This window comes from Equus quagga, chromosome 14 (assembly GCF_021613505.1).
Source record: "Equus quagga isolate Etosha38 chromosome 14, UCLA_HA_Equagga_1.0, whole genome shotgun sequence".
Lineage (NCBI taxonomy): Eukaryota > Metazoa > Chordata > Mammalia > Perissodactyla > Equidae > Equus > Equus quagga.
In genome coordinates this window covers 25,647,459-25,666,626 of record NC_060280.1, presented here as the reverse complement: position 1 = coordinate 25,666,626, position 19,168 = coordinate 25,647,459, and the positions used below count along the sequence as shown (strand labels likewise).

At 36.4% G+C, this 19,168-nt stretch overlaps 2 protein-coding genes across 2 annotated transcripts; both read left to right on the top strand.

The window, feature by feature from the left end:
* Positions 1–2,313: 2,313 nt before the first annotated feature.
* On the top strand, positions 2,314–3,249 carry LOC124225751 (olfactory receptor 52J3). The gene has a single exon (XM_046638391.1). The coding sequence runs from the start codon at positions 2,314–2,316 to the stop codon at positions 3,247–3,249; it is 936 nt and encodes a 311-aa protein (XP_046494347.1).
* Positions 3,250–17,407: 14,158 nt separating this feature from the next.
* On the top strand, positions 17,408–18,343 carry LOC124225464 (olfactory receptor 52J3-like). Its single transcript, XM_046638140.1, has one exon. The coding sequence runs from the start codon at positions 17,408–17,410 to the stop codon at positions 18,341–18,343; it is 936 nt and encodes a 311-aa protein (XP_046494096.1).
* Positions 18,344–19,168: the final 825 nt, after the last annotated feature.

The window sequence follows — 19,168 nt, the reverse complement described above, 5'->3', positions numbered from 1 at the left end:
CTCAAGCACCAGTGCTCTGACTCCAGGATTGAAATTTTAGACACTTTATCAATAGGATCTTTTAAATTTGTACATGTGAAATTGTGGTGGTGATGGTAGGAAATTCATGTACAGAAATTGTGGATTTGTGTTCTTGTGTTGATCAGGGAACTCAAAGCAATGATATTAGGTTGCAAAAACTGTCAGTGAAGAGAAATAGTGAGATTTACAGCCAGACAAAAAGCCTCCCATGCAGGTTTAAATATTTGAAATTAAATTAGCCAGTTTCTTCTCTATACAGATCAGTAACCCATAGAATTGGGCTGCCTATTCATATTCATGTGGAAATACAATAGATCTGTTTTCACATATGTCAAGTATAAATGACAAGAGCTGTGTGTTTTATCCCCACTTTTTACTTGTATTTACCTACATTTCAGTTTGCTCCTACACTCTTCGGGTTTTTCTGTTTCTGGAGTAGACTCTAGAAGTTTGTGAGCAGTCTCTGAGGACTCAATCCCAGAGCTCTGTGTAAAGTTTGTACTCTTAGAACTATCCCCTAGGTGATAGAAGCCTAATATAAACATGCCCCCACGCACTGCTCAGAAACAGGAGTAAATGCTAGGCTGCCTGATGCTGTGTGTTAGTCCCCTGCTATGGAGTAAAGAGGTAACTGACTCAGCTGCTGAGTTCTGTTGAACAGATGTGGTGCCACGTGAAGAGATACATGAGCAGAGCAGGCTGAGAACTGGACTATGTGCCAAACCTGCACCAGGCAGGAAAAAAATTATGTTTTCAACTGGTAATAAGATTATCTTTAGAATCTCTCAGAAAGATGGAAGGCATTTAATATCATCCTGTCAATTGCATTGGATGAAATGAATTTCTGCGGCGCTAGGAAGGAATGGAGCTAGGGGAGACCTATTGTTAAGAGTGGGCTCCCAGTGTTGTTCCAAAATAAGCAACAGGAACTCACTAGCCTTGGCCTTAACCATCATCTTTCTACTAAGCAATGGTTTCTTGATTGGCCAGGATGTCTATATTTTCATAGAACACAATTAAGGGTCAGTCCATCCTGCCACACTTGTACTCTCTATGTTGGACTGAACCCAAAAATATAAATTTTTTTTTTCTCACCTTGGTATGTTACTACCTTGAAAAAAAATAATTAAAAGATTGTACGAAAGTAAAGCTATGACAAGGATGAAAGCAAGGTTCTCTATGCTTTATTTTTAACTACAACTGCTGTATCACACACCCCAGGGTAAGTTTCTTTACTTTTTCAGCAGTTTGAGTTATTCTGTAGCATTTTTAAGGCATTGCTTATTTATCTTTCTCGATCCCCTTTAGATCACTGCAGAAGTAGATTTTCTCTATTAATACACTGCTATCCCAGAGAGCTACAAAAAAAAAGCCTTTTCTGGTACCAAGATCATCCAAGGCTTGCAGAGTTTTCTACCCAGATTTCCAGTGTCTTGAACTGATAGAAGGAGTAACCAAGCGAGTATTGGTTCCACAGCAGTGGTAAAGTTAACACAAGTGAAATGAATAGGTGCTCTGAGAATACTTGATATGCTGTGGATACTAAACAAAAGAGTGTAAATTGCATTAGACCACCCTCCTTTCCCTTTCCCAACTGATACTCTGTGTAGTCTGTAAATCATGAACAATGGCTGTTTCTGCTCCCAGCCAAGCAACTCGAGGAGACAGGACTTGCCTGAGAACATGTGACTGTCTCGTATAGTCTGATTTGGTGTCTGTGACAGGCTACTGGGCTTGGGTCAGAGTTTTTACACATGTATCTCTGTATGAGTGAATAATGAGGAGTCAGAAGGCTTCAGATTATGAATGAGTACCTATACATCTTGGTCTATGATTTATTTTCATTATGGATTCCTTAAAGGCATTTTTGCTTGCCTCTGTAGGGTATTAATTAGGTCTATGTGCGTTCTTGTTGTTTCCAGTGTCACTCACCAGAGAGTGAGTTTCCCAGAGTGGAATCACATCCTATTCTCTTCCAAAGTAAATGGCAACTTCTAATTACTAGAGATCTGTGTTGCATTTGCTGCAAACCTTCATGTTTGGAATTAGAATTCAATCAACAGGCAGAATGAAAACACTGAATATGACTTTGGCCTGGCCTGTCAAATGTCTCTATGTCCTTCACCAACAGGTTTACTCATATAATAAACATGACATCAATTCTATGCTGAAATACTAAGCTAGAAATTGACATACCATGTCTTTCCTCTGATCTCTCTCTCTCTCTTGCTCTCTGTTTCTCATTTTTCTCCCTGCAGGAGGAGCAGCTTTACCTCCTTGTCCAGTGATAGGATGAAATATCAGAACAGGAGCAGTTTTCACCCAGCCACATTTTTCCTCATTGGAATCCCAGGTCTCGAAGAGGTCCATGTCTGGATCTCCCTGCCCTTCTGCTCTGCTTACCTTGTGGCTTTACTGGGCAATGCCACAATTCTGCTCGTCATCAAGACAGAACAGACCCTCCGGGAACCCATGTTCTACTTTCTAGCCATCCTTTCAACAATTGATCTGGCCCTTTCTACAACCTCTGTGCCCCGCATGCTGGGTATCTTCTGGTTTGATGCTCATGAGATTAACTTTGGAGCTTGTGTGGCCCAGATGTTTTTGATCCATGCCTTTACTGGCATGGAAGCTTTGGTGTTATTGGCCATGGCCTTTGACCGTTATGTGGCAATCTGTGCTCCACTCCACTACACGAGCATCTTGACATCCCAGGTACTGATGGGCATCAGCACATGCGTTATAGTTCGTCCAGTCCTACTTACACTTCCCATGATCTATCTGATCTACCGCCTACCCTTCTGTCAGGCTTATATACTATCTCATTCCTACTGTGAGCATATGGGCATTGCAAAATTGTCCTGTGGAAACATCCGTATCAATGCTATCTATGGGCTCTTTGTGGTTTCTGTCTTTCTTCTGATTCTAGTCCTTATTGGCATCTCCTACGTTTACATTCTCTGTGCCGTCTTCCACCTCCCATCACAAGATGCACGGCTAAAAGCCCTCAGCACATGTGGTTCTCATATTGGGGTCATCTGTGTTTTTTATATCCCCTCAGTCTTCTCTTTCCTCACTCACCGATTTGGACACAACATACCTCGCTATATTCACATTCTTGTTGCCAACCTCTATTTGGTTATCCCACCTTTGCTCAACCCTATCATTTATGGTGTGAGGACCAAACAAATACGAGAGCGAGTGCTCCATATCTTTACTAATAAATAAGACTCCTACTAAATTCTTTTACTAAGGAATTTTGTTCATCCAGGAAGTCTTGTGTGTCCTTGGCTTAAGGGATGTCTCCTCGTCCTAACCTATTGCTGCCAGGTTGCGATACAAGTTGATTTTTCCTACCTTCTACTATCACATTCTAAGACTTGTAGAAACTTCATTGCATCTCAAGGTCAAAGGCTAATGGGCTATCCTGGAAGGGAAGTGTGTAGCCTCTGTCTGCATGTCTTCATGCAGAGTCTTGGTAGCATTAAGTCTGCTTCTTTTCTGAAGAAAGAAAGTATTATATTGGGTCTTTGGTGCTTTGTAGTATTTAGAGAAATGTGGCACTGGAAATTTGACCCTGTATCCTACTTCATTCATTTATTCAATCTTTCATTCATGCATTCATTTGATTATTCAGTTAACTTACATTCATTTGGTGTCTATTGTATGTCTTGAATCATTCTAATTGCCTGGGATAAGTCAATCAACCAAACTAAAACAAATATCTGGCCTATGGAGCTTGCATTCTGTTGTGCTCTTAAAAAAAAGCCAAGTTCATGGATTCAAAAAAATCATTGCCAATTCTGTAGTTTGAATTGGAATGGTCTGCCAAATCTGTAAGACTCATTGGAATGATAGCCAAAACAAGCATGTAATTTCTAATACCAATAGTACCATCATTGATTGCATCTCTGCATTCAGGCCATAGCATAAGCATAAAGTGTAGTCTTAAAATCAAATTACATTTAGCATTTTTCTCCATCTATGTGATGCATTCTAGACTTTGCCTATCATTTTATTCAGTTTTATTCTCTCATTCTACATTTGACCCTAAAATACTCCATCCTCAGTCCAAGGCCTCTCATCCTAAACACATGATGCATCTCTAGTTCCCCCAGTGATTTTAATGTACAAGCTGTCAACTCAACTGATGAATTGCCACCTTTTTCGCATGAGACTGAGAGTTCTCAACTGATATGATAACACAATTTTCCAAAGACCAAGCAATGACCTTTTGCATCATCAAATTTGTCACATTGGTTTGTATTTTTAAAAAGTAATATTTATTTTCTCTTTTTCAGACTTCTTAAAAAGGAAACTTAAGTAACAACATAACAAATATCTTTGTTCCTACAACTCACGAATTAATGACTTTTAACATTACACTCATCTCAAAGATAACACTAAGTAAATTATATACAGATTTAAAGTTGAAATCACCTTGATTAAATTAAAGTTTAACACCGCTTTGCACGGTTTCTTTCCTATTTTTCCAGAGGCAAAATCTATCTATAGTGTTTTTATGACGTTGCAATATAAAATTTTTTAGTTTACTTTTAAAATTACTTTTTTGAGGCAATATTGGCTTATAGCATTGTGTAAATTTCACATGTGCATTATTGTATGTCAGTTTCTGTATGGACTGTATCACCTTTACCACCAACGGTCTAGGTTTTATCCATCACCATACATATGTGTCCTTTTTCCCCTTTCATCCTCCTCCCACAAATTTTCTTAGTTTTACAACTAATTGCAATATTTTAGTTATATCGCTTGTTATTAATTTACAGAGATTAAAATACTTTGTGTTTTGTTTTAGGACATTGATTTTATTTATGTATTCATATATTAATAGATATTTACATAGTTTTTACTTAGAAAATACGCTACACATTCTTGAATTTATTTCTTTGTACATTTTTAGATAATTTATCCAGGTTTTGTACTTTGAGGTAGAATTATTGGATAGCAAGACTGTAATCAATTAGAATGTATTTCTGCTTTCTAGTTCTTTGGTTTGATCACCTTTTTAAAAAATTTCATATGTTCCAATACTTTTCTTTTTTCTGACCTTTATACTTCTCTAATTTAACTTTGTTTCCTAACATTTGTTATTTAAACATTAGTTTTCTAATTAAACTAATTGGTGACTACTCTGAACAAAACTTCTACTTCTTTTTTTTCCTTTTCCTATTTTTCCTGTGTGGTGCATCTATATCTCTCATGTTGAATTGGCTGGAATTTTGTTTCCAAAATAAGGAAAAAAACCTTTTTAAATGACCATTTGTATTTAACATGCATATTTTTAATAATTTAGTTGTGCACTTAGTCCTCATGAACATCTTCTTGCTCTGGGATTCACAATCTTCGTGGAGAGTTTATCTATTATTTCCAGCCTGCCCCTGCCGCCTTCCAAAACGCCATCTTCTCTGGTCACATTTAACAATATTTTTATATCTAAACATGTCCTTATTTGCCCTCATATTTGAATAATAGATTAAAAATTTATAGAACCTTAGAACAAAATTCTGTTCCATCAGATTTCTGAGTTTATTGTCCAACTTTGTTTTTTTCCTGGCAACTAGTGCTGTTGATGAAACGTGATGTCAATCATTTTTTCATTCTTTTGGAAAGATTTTTCTTCTTTTTTTTTTGAGGAAGATTAGCCTTGAGCTAACATGTGCCGCCAATCCTTCTCTTTTTGCTGAGGAAGACTGGCCCTGAGCTAGCATCCATTCCCATCTTCCTCTACTTCATATGTGAGACGCCTGCCACAGCCTGGCTTGACAAGCAGTGGGTAAGTCCACACCTGGGATCCGAACCAACGAACCATAAGCCATTGAAGCAGAACGTGCGTATTTAACCGATGCACCACTGGGCCAGCCATTTTTCTTCTTTTTTCTTTGTAAGTCGTCTGAATTTTGATGTTCTTAAATTTCATTATATTGAGTCTAGAAATATAATTTTTTAAAAAAGTCAGGGTCAATATTCAGGGTTAGTTCTTATATTCTGAGACTATGTATCTACACTTCTAGGAGCTTTTCAATCTTTCTTTAAGTATTTTCTTCTGAACTTTCTTACTATATTCTTCTTTAAATAACATAAAATTTGAACTCCTTATCTCTCTTTCAGGTATTTTAACTTTCTTTCTTTCTTTCTATCACTCTGTCTATTTTACTGTGGTCCTGAAAGTCTATCCACTTATTTTTAATATTCAGAATTTTTATTTTCAGCAGTTTCCATTTTATTCTTCAGTTCCTCAATATAATTATTTTTCAACACTTAATTTTTCCATGTTCAATCCTTTTCATAAAAACCTATGCTTTCTTCATGATTGTAATTCTCTCTCTCTCACAACTGTGATCTCTTTAAGCCTGCTAACTACATGTGTTGTAAAATCCTGAACTGGTTTACTTTTAATTCTACTTCACACAGTTTCTTACTATAGCGTTAGCCTTTTTTTTAATGTCGTAAATAATCTTGGGATGTTTAGAGACTATTTACCATGAGTTTTCCTTTGCCATTGTGATTTCTTGCTGGACTCTTCAAAGACCTCAGCTAAGCAGTCATTGCAGGTTGGGTTTCCTAGAACGCACATTCTGAGATGGAGATTTGTCTGTATGAAGCTTACTCTGGTGTTGTGGTAGGCAGAATAATGCCCCCTTAAAATGTCCATGTCTTAATCTCTAGAATTTCTGAAGATGTTACATTTCATGGCAAGGAGGAATTAAAGTTGCAGATGGAATTAAGGTTATTTATCAGCTGACTTTAAGATAGGGAGAGTACCCTGAACTATCCAGGTGTGCCCAGTGTAATCACCAGGGTCCTTAAAAGGGGACAATGGAAGCAGAGATATTACAGTTAGACAAAGAGATATGATGACAAAAGCAAAGTCAGAGTAATACTGTCTGAGAAGTATTCAACCCATCACTGCTGGCTTTGAAAATGGAGAAGAGAGACATGAGTTAATGAATGTGGGCAGTCTATAGAAGCTGCAAAAAAGCAACAAAACACATTCTCTCCCAGTCTCTAGAAAGGAATACAGACCAGGTGCCTTTGATTTTAGCCTGTGAGAAATGTTCAGTTTTCTAACAAACAAAACTGTAAGATAATAAATTTGTGTTGATTTAAGGCACTAAATTTCTGGTATTTTGTTACAGCACCATTGGAAGACTAATACAGCTTTGCTCTTAGAGGTGGGTTAGGTGGATGAAGAAAGAGGGAGAAAATGATTTGTGATGAAATGGCAACAAAAGCATCAGCTAGATGTTTATACAGGGACCTCTGAAGCTGGAGTAGCCCTTAACAGTTGTCCTGAATTGTCATGAATTGAATGAGCTTTTATACTGGTTCATCACCCACTCATAATGGGGGCTCTCCTGGGAGAGACATTTAATCCTGGGTTAGGAAGTTCTCACTAGGCAAGAGAAGAACCAAAGAAGGACTCAGCTAAGGGCTCTCAGGCACATTCCCAGTATTGGAGGAATGGATACTTCAGATCTGAAAGGGGGTTATGGATACCACACCATGGCATCCACTACCCAAGTAGTATATGGATTTTGTGTAGTTTAGACCCTTCTGTGAAACTCCACCTACTCCTTTAGGAATTTACCCTTTGTTTCTTCTTGCCTCTTGTTTGAAAACCTCAAGACATAGAGAGACATTCATAACCCTCCTTTGAAATGCAGTTATCCCTTATGTTTTCCGCTATATGCTAGGCTGCTTATACTTGTCCTTTAGTAATTGTTCCTACTGAGTGTGAAGTTATATATATTAGTCACTTATTTCCAATATCAATTTTAATATATCCAGAGCTTTCTTGGGAGAATGACAATAGTTACGTAGGCTGCCATCTTAACAATAGAGACTATCACATTTTTTGATAGCATAGGAAAAAATTTTTAAGTATATCCTATTTTACAATAGGTGTGAGTGAAGTGATTTTTTAAATAAATATTCATTTATTATAGTTGCCTTATTAAATTTTTGTGTGGTGATTATTTGCACATTTTAAACTCCATAAATTAGACTGAGAGAAATAATGTTATCTATATTGCAATGACCCCCAAATATTTTGATATTGTGATGCTATTTCAAAATATGCTGTTCTGTATGATTGACTTTTTATTGGAATTATGTCATATATTGTTTTGCATATTTCATGTTTATTTATAATTAAACGTGGGCCCATTATGTGTTGATTCTTGATGCACTTTTATTTTAATGGATGCATGATGATATCTTTGAGTGAACATACCATGATGTCCACTTAAGTATTTATTTTGTTTGTGCAATCATTGAAAATAGTATAATAAAAATTTTTGTGCACTAAGCTCAGTCTATGTTTGAAATAGATAATATAAATATCCTACATTTCCAATGATCTTCATTTCTTCATTTAGACCCATTTAAAAACTTCTGTTGTTTTCCATCAGCTGGTAGTAAACCTGTAGCATTTCTTCTTGTACAGGTCAGCTGGCAATGAAACGTGTCTGCTTTGTTTATCTCAAAACATATTTATAGGCAACTCAAGAAGAAAACTAAAATCTGAGTAGATATTTAAAATGCAAAGAAATTGTATCAGTAATCAAATATTTCCAACAGTGGGAATTCCAGGTCTATATATCTTCACTGGTGAATTCTACCATATTTTTAAAAAGGAATTAATATATTGCACAAATGCTTTCAAATCGTACAGGTGGGAAATACTTCCTGATTATTCTATGAAACGATTATTACCCTGATATCTAAACCAGATAAAGATATTTCAAGGAAAAATAACTACAGAGCTATGCCCTTTATAAAGTGAGACACAAAAATACTCACCATAATACCAACAAACTTAATTCAACAACATATAAAGAGGATTATACAACATAATTAAGTGGAATTTATGCCAGAAATTCAACATTGATTTAACATGGTAAAATCGATCAATGTATTATACTTCATTGACAAAATATTAAACCATATGATCATTTCCACAGATGCAGAAAACGATTTTGACAAAATCTAACACCCTTTCATAATATAACTCAGAAACTAAAAATAGAAGGGGACTTCCTCAACCTGAAAAGACCATCTACAAAACTCCCAAATTAATATCACATTCGATAGCTGAAGATTGAATTTTTCCCCGAAGACTGGGAACAAGACGAGGACATGTGCACTTGCTTTTGCCACTTCTACTCAACATTGTAGGCAGGGCAATGAGGTAAGGAAACCAAATGAAAAGCATTTGTATTAGAAAGGAGTAAGTATAATTATTTTCATTAGCGTATGACAATTTTGTATACAGAATAACATAAATACCACACAATAAAAACAATATAACTAACAAATGACTTCAGCAGATCACAAGATATAAGATCCATATATGAAACTGAATTCTACTTCTCTACACTGTCAGTGAATTATCTGAAAATTCAATTTAAGAAAACAATTCCATTTAAAATAGAATAAAAGCAATAAAACATTTAGGAATCAATTTAAATAAAACTTTAAAAATATTTCATACTGAAAACTACATAGCATTATTGAAAGAAACATAAAAGGATTTAAATAAATGGAAAAATATTCCATGTTCATGGATATGAAGGCATAATATTCTTAAGATTACAATACTCATCAAATTGATCCACAGATTCAATGCACTCTTGCTTGCTATTTGTGTGTGTGTGTGAGTGTAAAAATTGACAAGCTGGTTGTAAAATCCATATGGAAAAGCAGGAACTCAGAGTAGCCAAATAATGAGGAAAAATAATGAAGTTGCAGACTCACTTTCTGATTTCAAAACTTAATACAAAGCTTACGGTGATCAAGACAGTGTTCTACTGGTTTATGGAACGTCATAGAGAAAGTGAAAAATAATTGACATTCTAGAAAGAAATCCTACAATTTATGGCCACTTCATTTTTGACAGCTGTGTCAAGACGATTCAATGCGGAAAGAATAGTCTTTTGAGCAAATGGTTCTGGGACAACTAAATATCTACATGTAAAAGAACAAAGTTGGACACTTACATCATATATAAAAGGATGTTCAAAATTGATTATCGAATTCAATGTAAGAGCTAAAATTATGAAACCTTGAGAAAATGGCACACGAGAAATCTTCATGCTGTGGGAGTAGGCTAACAGCTGCTTTTGTTTTGTTTGTTTTTAGATGTGACGCAGAAAGCAGAAGTAATGAAAGAAAAATTTTGGTAAATTCAACTGTTTCTAAACTAAAAAAATTGTGCATTAAAGGAAACCATCATGATATTGAAAGTATAACCCACGTAATGAGGAAAATATTTGCCAATCATGTATCTGATAAGGGATTTATATAAGAATATATAAAGAACATTTTCGAGTCAACAATTAAAAAATAGTCCAATTAAAATGGGCAAAGGACTTGAATAGAAATTTCACCAAAGAATATATAAAATGATATAAAAGCATATGAAAATATTTTGAGCATCAATAGTCATTAGGGGAATCGCAAATGAAAATAAGTTCTGTGTCATTAGGCATTAAAGGATTGCAAATAAAAATCACAATAAGATTTCAAGAACACTAGGATGGGTAAAATTTTTAAAAAGCAGGTACTAACAAGTATTGGTAAGCATATGAAGAACTGGAATTCTCAAATATTTGTGGTCGGGTTGTAAAATGGTTCAGACACTTTGGAAAATAGTTCAATTGTTCCTCAAAATGTTAAACATAAACTTACCATATGAGTCAGTATTTCCAGTTTGAAATGTGTACCCAAGAGAATTTAAAACATATGTGAGTAAAAAATTTGTACGTGAATGTTCATAGCAGTATTATTCATAATAGCCCCCAAAAGAGAACAACTCAAATTCTCATTAACTCATGAATGGATAAATAAAATACATTATATCCAAACAATGGAATATTATTTGGGCATAAAAAGGGTTAAAGTATTGATATATAGTATGAAATGAATGGACCTTGATACATTATGCAGTGTGAAAGAAACCAGACACCAAAAGCCACATATTGTATAATTCCATTTGTATGGTGTTTCCAAATATGCAAGTCCAAAGTGATAGAATGTGGACTAACGGTTACTTTCGGCTGTGGGGATGGGACACTAGGGAACGACTACCAAAGCGTGCAGGGTTTCTTTTCGGGGCGACGAAAACATTTCAAAATTATATAATGTAATCGTTTCACAGATCTGTGAATTTGCATAAAATCACTGAAATATACACTTTAAAACAGTGTGTTTCATTTTATGTGAATTATATCTCAATAAAGCTGTTATTTGAAAAATGATAAGTACTGTATGATTTTATTCACATAAATTATAGAAAATCTAAACTAACGTATAATGACAGAAAGCAGATGACTAACGTGGGAATGGGCCAGAGATGGACAGGAAGGAAGGATTGCAAAGTGACATCAGAATACGTTTGTGGGTGATACATCATCTTAATTGCAGTGATGGTTGTACAGGTGCATAAATACGTCAAAACTTCCTAAATTTTAAAATTAAAATTTGAACAAATTATTGTATGTCAATTACACCCCCAAAAGCTAGTCAAATTAAAAAAAATAAAAATTAAAAAGGTGAATTCACAATAAAAACAATGCCAAATACACAATAGCTGAGATCATGCTATGCCCACAGAGCTGTATTAAAGGAAATATTAACAAGAGGTCTTCAGGATAAGAAAAATGATCCCAGAAGGTAACACAGGACTTTAAGAAGTGATGAAGGACATTTAAAAAAGTCAAAATACAAAGCAAGTAAATTTAAATACATAACTAGAAATGACCAAGCCGTTTGAGAAGGGATGAGCCTACCTAGGCGGCATTCTGTTCTTAAGTCAGGAGTCAGGAAACATTGGGTCTGGGTGGTCTTCTTCAGTTGGATGGGGGGACACAATATGCCTTTCCAGTGTGCTGTTCCTCAGTCTTGGGGTCCCAAAGGAACTCACCTCATATTGCTACCTTGCAGAGTTCTCCTTTGGTTGTCTTTTGTGCCACTGTCAGGATGCTGAGGTGAGAGGAGAAAGGGAAAATTGGTCTACACCATCTTGTCTATCCTTGAAGCCTAAATCTTTTATTTGTTTTAAAATAAAATGTTTACCTATAAGTAAGTAATATAACTTTGAAGAAAGCACTCCATTATATACTTTAGGCTAAAGCTGAATAATATAATACTGGACTGAATTTGGATTAAGAAAAATGATGTCTAATCAGTGCAAAATAAACTAAAATAATCAACATTAGGTAATGAGACAGCCAGACATTAGTGAGTTAACAAGAATGAAATAAACTAGCATCTTAAACTGCACTAATTATTTCTCCCACATACATTCACCTACTAAGACAACACAGCTGTACTTAAGATAGCCAATCTCCTGCCATTTCAGAAGTATTCTTTAAAGTTGTCATTTGCCCCTCAAGCCCATGTGGGTTAGCTCTTTCCCTTTAGCATCGTTAGAAAATGAGATAAGAAAACAAAGAAAAGCAAACAGCAACAAAAAAACATAATTCTGGTCACTAGGATAAAAGAGTATTTCTTTATAACTCACTTAACAAAAAGGGCATGGTAAATATGTTGTGTGATATTCAGAAATTGTCATACCAGCTGCGTGGGCAAAATGTCTAGGCCTCCCTGGAACTCCTTTTCTGCTCCAGTGGCATAGTTGTTTTGGGTTCCCTAATTGAGCTCAGGAAGGAGAATCAAACGGCCTGGCCTGTCTGATAAAACAAAGTCCTGCTTAACTAGGACGTTCCATCAATTTCTTCATATGGGACAATTTTTATTCCACCTGTAGAATTAATTCTCTTCCATTTTCCCCTAACCCTTTGCAACAAGTCCTAGGGTTCCTCTTCAACACAGGAATAAGTGGTTACAGTACAGACTTGGCTTGACTTCAGGTAGAATCAGGATAATCCTAGGATTGTCTTCTGCATCCAGAAAAACGGGACTATGATGAAAAAGAGACAGTATTACCCTTCACGGGTTGGGACTGCAGATTCATGCAGAAGCATGCGGACTAACCGATTCTGTGGATCCGCATCCCCAGCATCCCAGCTGTCTCTGAAAATTGGAAATCAGAACCATTTCTCTCTTCAGAGAGACACACTCACCGAAGAGAACGGCAGGCTTGAGGTGGCTTAGTAGATCTTCTGAAGAAGCAGTGCCACTCAACACCTAGCTATTTTCAGGTGTGTATGTAGTTATCGTGTGCATATATTGTAAGTGAACCTTACATAGCCCTCTGGAAACTTCAACAGGCTAGCTGAAAAGCAAAACAGGCTCAAGATCCAAAAACAGAAAAAGGAGGCATTGATTAATAGCATAGATTTTAGAACCAAACCTTTGGGTTCAAATTCCATCTTTGTTAATTTCTAGATGTAAGGCTTTTGGAATTTTTCTAGAGCTCAAGTTTTCCATCTATATAATGGAAATAAGCATATTATCTATATTACAGAGCTGTTTTGAAGATTAAAGATGTTAACATGTAAAAAGTACTTTGAACATACCCTGCACATACCTTTTAATATTTATATTTAATAACACATTAAATAAAATCAATCCTTACTGGCATAATAGGCTAAAGGCCTCTGGTACAAAGATTTCACAGGAAAAAAAAGGACTTAGGTGTTTATCTTTAGGACACTTTAAATTATAAGTAAAAGGAAACTCATTCTTACTTAACTTACTTAAACATTAAAGGAAATTTTCTCTCACTTCAAAACAAAGTAAAAACGTTGGTCTAAGCTCCTTGTCACAAAGAATTTTTTCTTGGTGATTTTTTGTCACCAAGGAATAAGTTTCATTCGCTATTTCGGAGCTGATGTTCTGAGATTCCACTTGATCCCAAGTCTGCCTCTTGTCACGGTCCTGCGATTTCTATCAGCAGAAATCAGGAAGATCCTTCTTCATTCACAACAAGCACAAAAAGGGTATGAGCTTTCCTAATGTTTCTTGACTAATGTTTCTTAAAATGAGCTCTGATTGAACTTATCAATTGAGTGCACACGGCCTCCAAGTAAATGCCATATGCAAATGTATGTATGTGTATCCACGAAATTTAATATTTTCAGAGATTCAATTTTAAGGTTTGTGATATAACTGAAAAGGTAAGAGTCAAAAGAAGGATTTAACCTTATGCTTTCAAGTCTGTGCTTTAGCTCTTCAGCCTGATCGTGCTTTTTCCTAAGTATTGTCTAAGATGTTTGCCCAAGTGTGTAGTAAAGAGGTATAATTCTTCCACTCAGAAAAATTCCATGCTGGAAAGAAAAAGTATATATACATTTGACTGAAAAATGAGGGAAAAATGTTTAAGATGGATGAGAACTTTCAGACCAAATGCTATACGGACTTAGTGGCATAAGAGGATCCTCAGTCTGGTTTATACAGATTGAAAGTATGTGAAGGTGGTGTTGTGAGTTAAATTCTATTTTCATTAACCAATTAAAATGTGACAGGTATTGTACTAAGTGCAGATATTCACTGCTTAATTTATTCTTCAAAATAGCCTATGTTGTTGGTACTATTATCATCCCTAATTTTCCATTTGAGGAAACTTAGCTATAGAGATGATTAGTAAACCAGTCATAGAAATCTAGCTAGTACATGGGATATCCAGAATGAGAAATGATTCAAACCAATTCCAGGATTGGATTTTTTTCTTTTTTCTTTTTTGTTGAGAAAGATTGACCCTGAGCTAACAGCTGTTGTCCATGTTCCTCTTGTTTTCTTTTTTTTTTCCTACTTGAGGAAGATTTGCCCTGAGACAACATCTATGCCAACCTTCCTCTATTTTGTATGTGTGCTGCCACCACAGCATGGCTTGGGAGTGGTAGGTCCCCACCTGGGATCCAAACCTGTGAACTCGGGCTCCTGAAGTGGAGCAGGCAAAAGTTAACCACTATGCCACTGGGCCAGCCCCCTGGATTGGATGCTTTACCACTTATCTCTATGTCCTCTATGACAAAGATAAGGAAAATTGTAAGGGAGAAGAGTGAGAGGAACAATCATGGACAAAGGATGGTGAAATCAAAGGCTCACAGATCTGGATCCCCAGAGCTAAGTATTCCATGAACCTAGAACACATGGTCGGTGAAGGGGGCCAACGAGAATTAAGGCTGAAATTGGAGTCTCCTATGCCACATTATTATGTTTGAACTCAGAGTATGGATTAAATATTATTTTACCTAGAAATAACACCACATAGAATTAAGCTATGAAATATTGCACTGAGGAGGATGAAATGTATCAATCTTTATGCAATATGTAAATGATAATATCTGTGTGGTTTTGCCCCACATTTGTGATTTTCTCTGTAGAAATCCCTTCTGTTTTTCTAAATGATACTCTTGAAGTTTTGTCAGGAATCTCAGAGGAGTCAATCCCAGGGCATCATTATAGTAGAAACCTGAATTAACTCAATTTTTCCTACGTCATAAGCAGATGGATCCTTAACATAAAACCAATTTCCATGGACGGTATAAAAAGAGAGAGAGAGAGTTTTGCTGCTTGTTTTTTTCTTGTGTCTCTATTCTTGTGGAAGAATGAAGCATCACAGGTGAATTTTCTTTTGATTTAGGTCTGCATTGCAGTCAAGTGAAAGAGAGGTGATCAAAGGTGGCTGAGAACTGCTGGACCTGATGCGATATACATCATGTAGTCCAATTTCTGAATCTAACAGGGGGAAAAAACTTGCAACTTTTACTTGGAGGTTGGGTATCTTTGAAAATATCTACAAGATCCAAGACATTTAAAGTCTTTCTACCAAATGATTATGTGGTTCATTGATAAAGTATAACTTTTGCTTCTGCTATGGGTTATGGGGAATGAAGGGACCTAGAAGCATGACGAAAGTCTGAGGTGAGCCACAGCATATTGTTGAGGGCTTATTTCCGGAGATGAACCCAAGGTATGCATCAGGGTGTCCAGAAGGTTTATTCTTGACCAACATCCTGCCCCTGGGTAACGGCCATTACTTGGAACTTTCAGTTCTTAAAAAACACAAATAAGGGAGGCATTGCAGAATACAGCTCTCCTCTCTCTCTCATCTAATCTCAGATTGGAAATAACGTTTATTTTATTTTTTCACCTTGATATACTTCCCACAGAAATATGGAGCCATATAAAGGATAAAAACCAGAGTCTGTGCTACTGTATCCTGATCTTGAACCACTCTGCCTCGAGTTGGAGACCCAGGAAAGTCCCTTTATTTCAACATTTGAGTTTATGAGGGCCTGGTTGCTTATCTACCATTTTGAAGGCATTGCAAAAGCCTTCTACTCTCTTTGCTTTAGACAGTTACAGAAAGGAATTCACTCCGCAGTTATACTTTGTTGTTCTGGACGTTTTTGTGCTGCTCAGAAATGCCGTCTCAGACCCCTGACGGCTCCTAACCTCATAACCTAGGTTATTAGGCCTCTAGTCTCATAATGACCTGCAGGCTTCTAGGTTGCCCTCTACCCACATTTCCAGTGACTTAATCAGGCAGAAGGAGTGAACCAAGAACATGCTAGTTCTGTAGCAAGGGTAACATTAGAGGGTAAAATTAGAGGTTTTCTCAGAGGTACCGATGTGGAGTAGAGAGTGAATGAAGAACCTTTCAAATACCACTGGTAACTTTCACCACGATGACACTCCAAAATGAGCTGCTATGAAATGAGATAGTCTTGGGGAAAGAGACATCATTGAAAATCTACGAAAGGTTTATTGTTATCTTTCTTTCTGGGGTGTCTCAAGTATGCAGATGTTTGACCCTGACTCTGTGTGCTCGTGGGCAGGCGGCCCAGAGTGTCTGGGCTTTTGTTTGTAATGACATGTATCTCTGATGTTCGGTTTCTGTCTCTTTCACAGGATATTAGTCTTGATCTTGGTATTTTTTCTATGTCAATAAGTGATGACTGAATCTTTAAAGAATTTCTACATTTTCTAATTAAGGAAGTGTCTTTTACATTTACCCCTGTGACTTTACATTCGTACATGCCTGTCTCCTTTTGGATTTACTTCTGCCTTTCCTTACACGTATCCTTGTTTTTTCTTGTGTCCCTCTTCACTCAGGGACTTCACAAAGGTATGGGGTATACTAAATTATCCCATAATTAATATCAAGTTCTATGTTTTCTAACTCTGCCGTGAGTTACTCATGAGCCCTACATGTTAAAAAAAAATAGGATTAAAATATAAGGGTTAAGTTCTTTGAGACTGGCCCATTCAAATGAGTGTGGCTCCATGTAGAATAAAAAATTATACTAATAGGCCTTTCCAAATAGGAAAGTTTTTCATCTTGATTTTATTTGGAAGCAAACATTTATCCTTTTCAGAACCACTCTTTGTTCAAACTTTTCTTTTCCTCTCTTTAGGAATGACAACTTCTCCTAGTCTGTCATTTGGAAGGATGTTTTATACCAACAACAGCATTTTTCACCCAGCCACATTTTTCCTTATTGGAATCCCAGGTCTCAAAGAGGTCCATGTCTGGATCTCCCTTCCTTTCCGCTCTGTTTACCTTGTGGCTTTACTGGGCAATGCCACAATTCTGCTCGTCATCAAGATGGAACACATGCTCCGGGAGCCCATGTTCTACTTTCTAGCCATCCTTTCAACAATTGACCTGGCCCTTTCTACAACCTCTGTGCCCCGCATGCTGGGTATCTTCTGGTTTGATGCTCATGAGATTAACTTTGGAGCTTGTGTGGCCCAGATGTTTTTGATCCATGCTTTCACTGGCATGGAGGCTGAGGTACTGGTGGCCATGGCCTTCGACCGTTATGTGGCGATCTGTGCTCCACTCCACTACACGACCATCTTGACATCCCGTGTGCTGATGGGAATCAGTTTATACATTGTAATTCGTCCAGTCCTACTTACACTTCCCATGATCTATCTGATCTACCGCCTACCCTTTTGTCAGGCTTATATACTATCTCATTCCTACTGTGAGCACATGGGCATTGCCAAATTGTCTTGTGGAAACATTCGTATCAATGCTATCTATGGACTTTTTGTAGTCTCTCTCTTTCTTCTGATCCTGGTCCTTATTAGTATCTCCTATGTTTACATTCTCCGTGCCGTCTTCCACCTCCCATCACAAGATGCACGGCTAAAAGCCCTCAGCACATGTGGCTCCCATGTTGCAGTCCTCTGTGTTTTTTATATCCCCTCAGTCTTCTCTTTCCTCACTCACCGATTTGGACACAACATACCCCACTATGTTCACATTCTGGTTGCCAACCTCTATTTGGTTTTCCCACCCTCACTTAACCCCATCATTTATGGTGTGAGGACCAAACAGATAAGAGAGCGAGTGTTCCGTATCTTTATTAAAAAATAAGGACTCAATCTCCTTTGTTTATCAAGCATTTTAATCCAGCAAGGAAAACTAGTCTGTTATTGTCAGAAAGACTTCTCTTTCTAAATTTAGTTCTGCCACATTACATTCCAGGGGATTTGATCTTGGTTCTTATTGATTCTATAATTTGAATAATATTCAGAATATTTCAAGCTCAGGGACCAATTTCTATCGTGGAATCAAGAACTATTTGCATTAGTCTACTTCGAGTGAGTGTGAATAGCCCAAGCAATGACTTTTCCTATCATTGCCTTTGTTAACGTTGCTATTTTTCCCCAATTTCTAATCTTTCTATTTTTCCTCAGTCTAACAAAAAAACAAGGAAATTTATAACACATATCTTTGTTTCCACAACATGGATCTAAAAACCTTTGTTACAATAATTTATTTAGCTTAAATGTTATGCTCAGTCAAACATACAGACATTTAAGTTGAAATGAACTATGACCACCACCACAGTCCCCTTGCAGTTTCTTTCTTATCCTCAAAGACAGGATTGACTACCACATGCTTTTTTGTCATTCCTTGAATCTAAATTTATTGTTTCAAATTCAGTAATTTTTAGGGGGATGAGCTGAAATTGTAATTTTTAATTCATGTAAATGGTAATATACTACATATTATTATTTAAGTGAAACAACTGTCTTGTTTCACTTAATATTCATTTAGAGATCTAGCTATGCCAACACATATTGGAATATGGTTATTTTCTTTTTAAATGTAGCAGAATTTTTCATTTGCATTTTATTTATCCCTTCATCTTTTGATGATATGTATAATAATTCAGTTGTTTTTAGTTTGGAATGA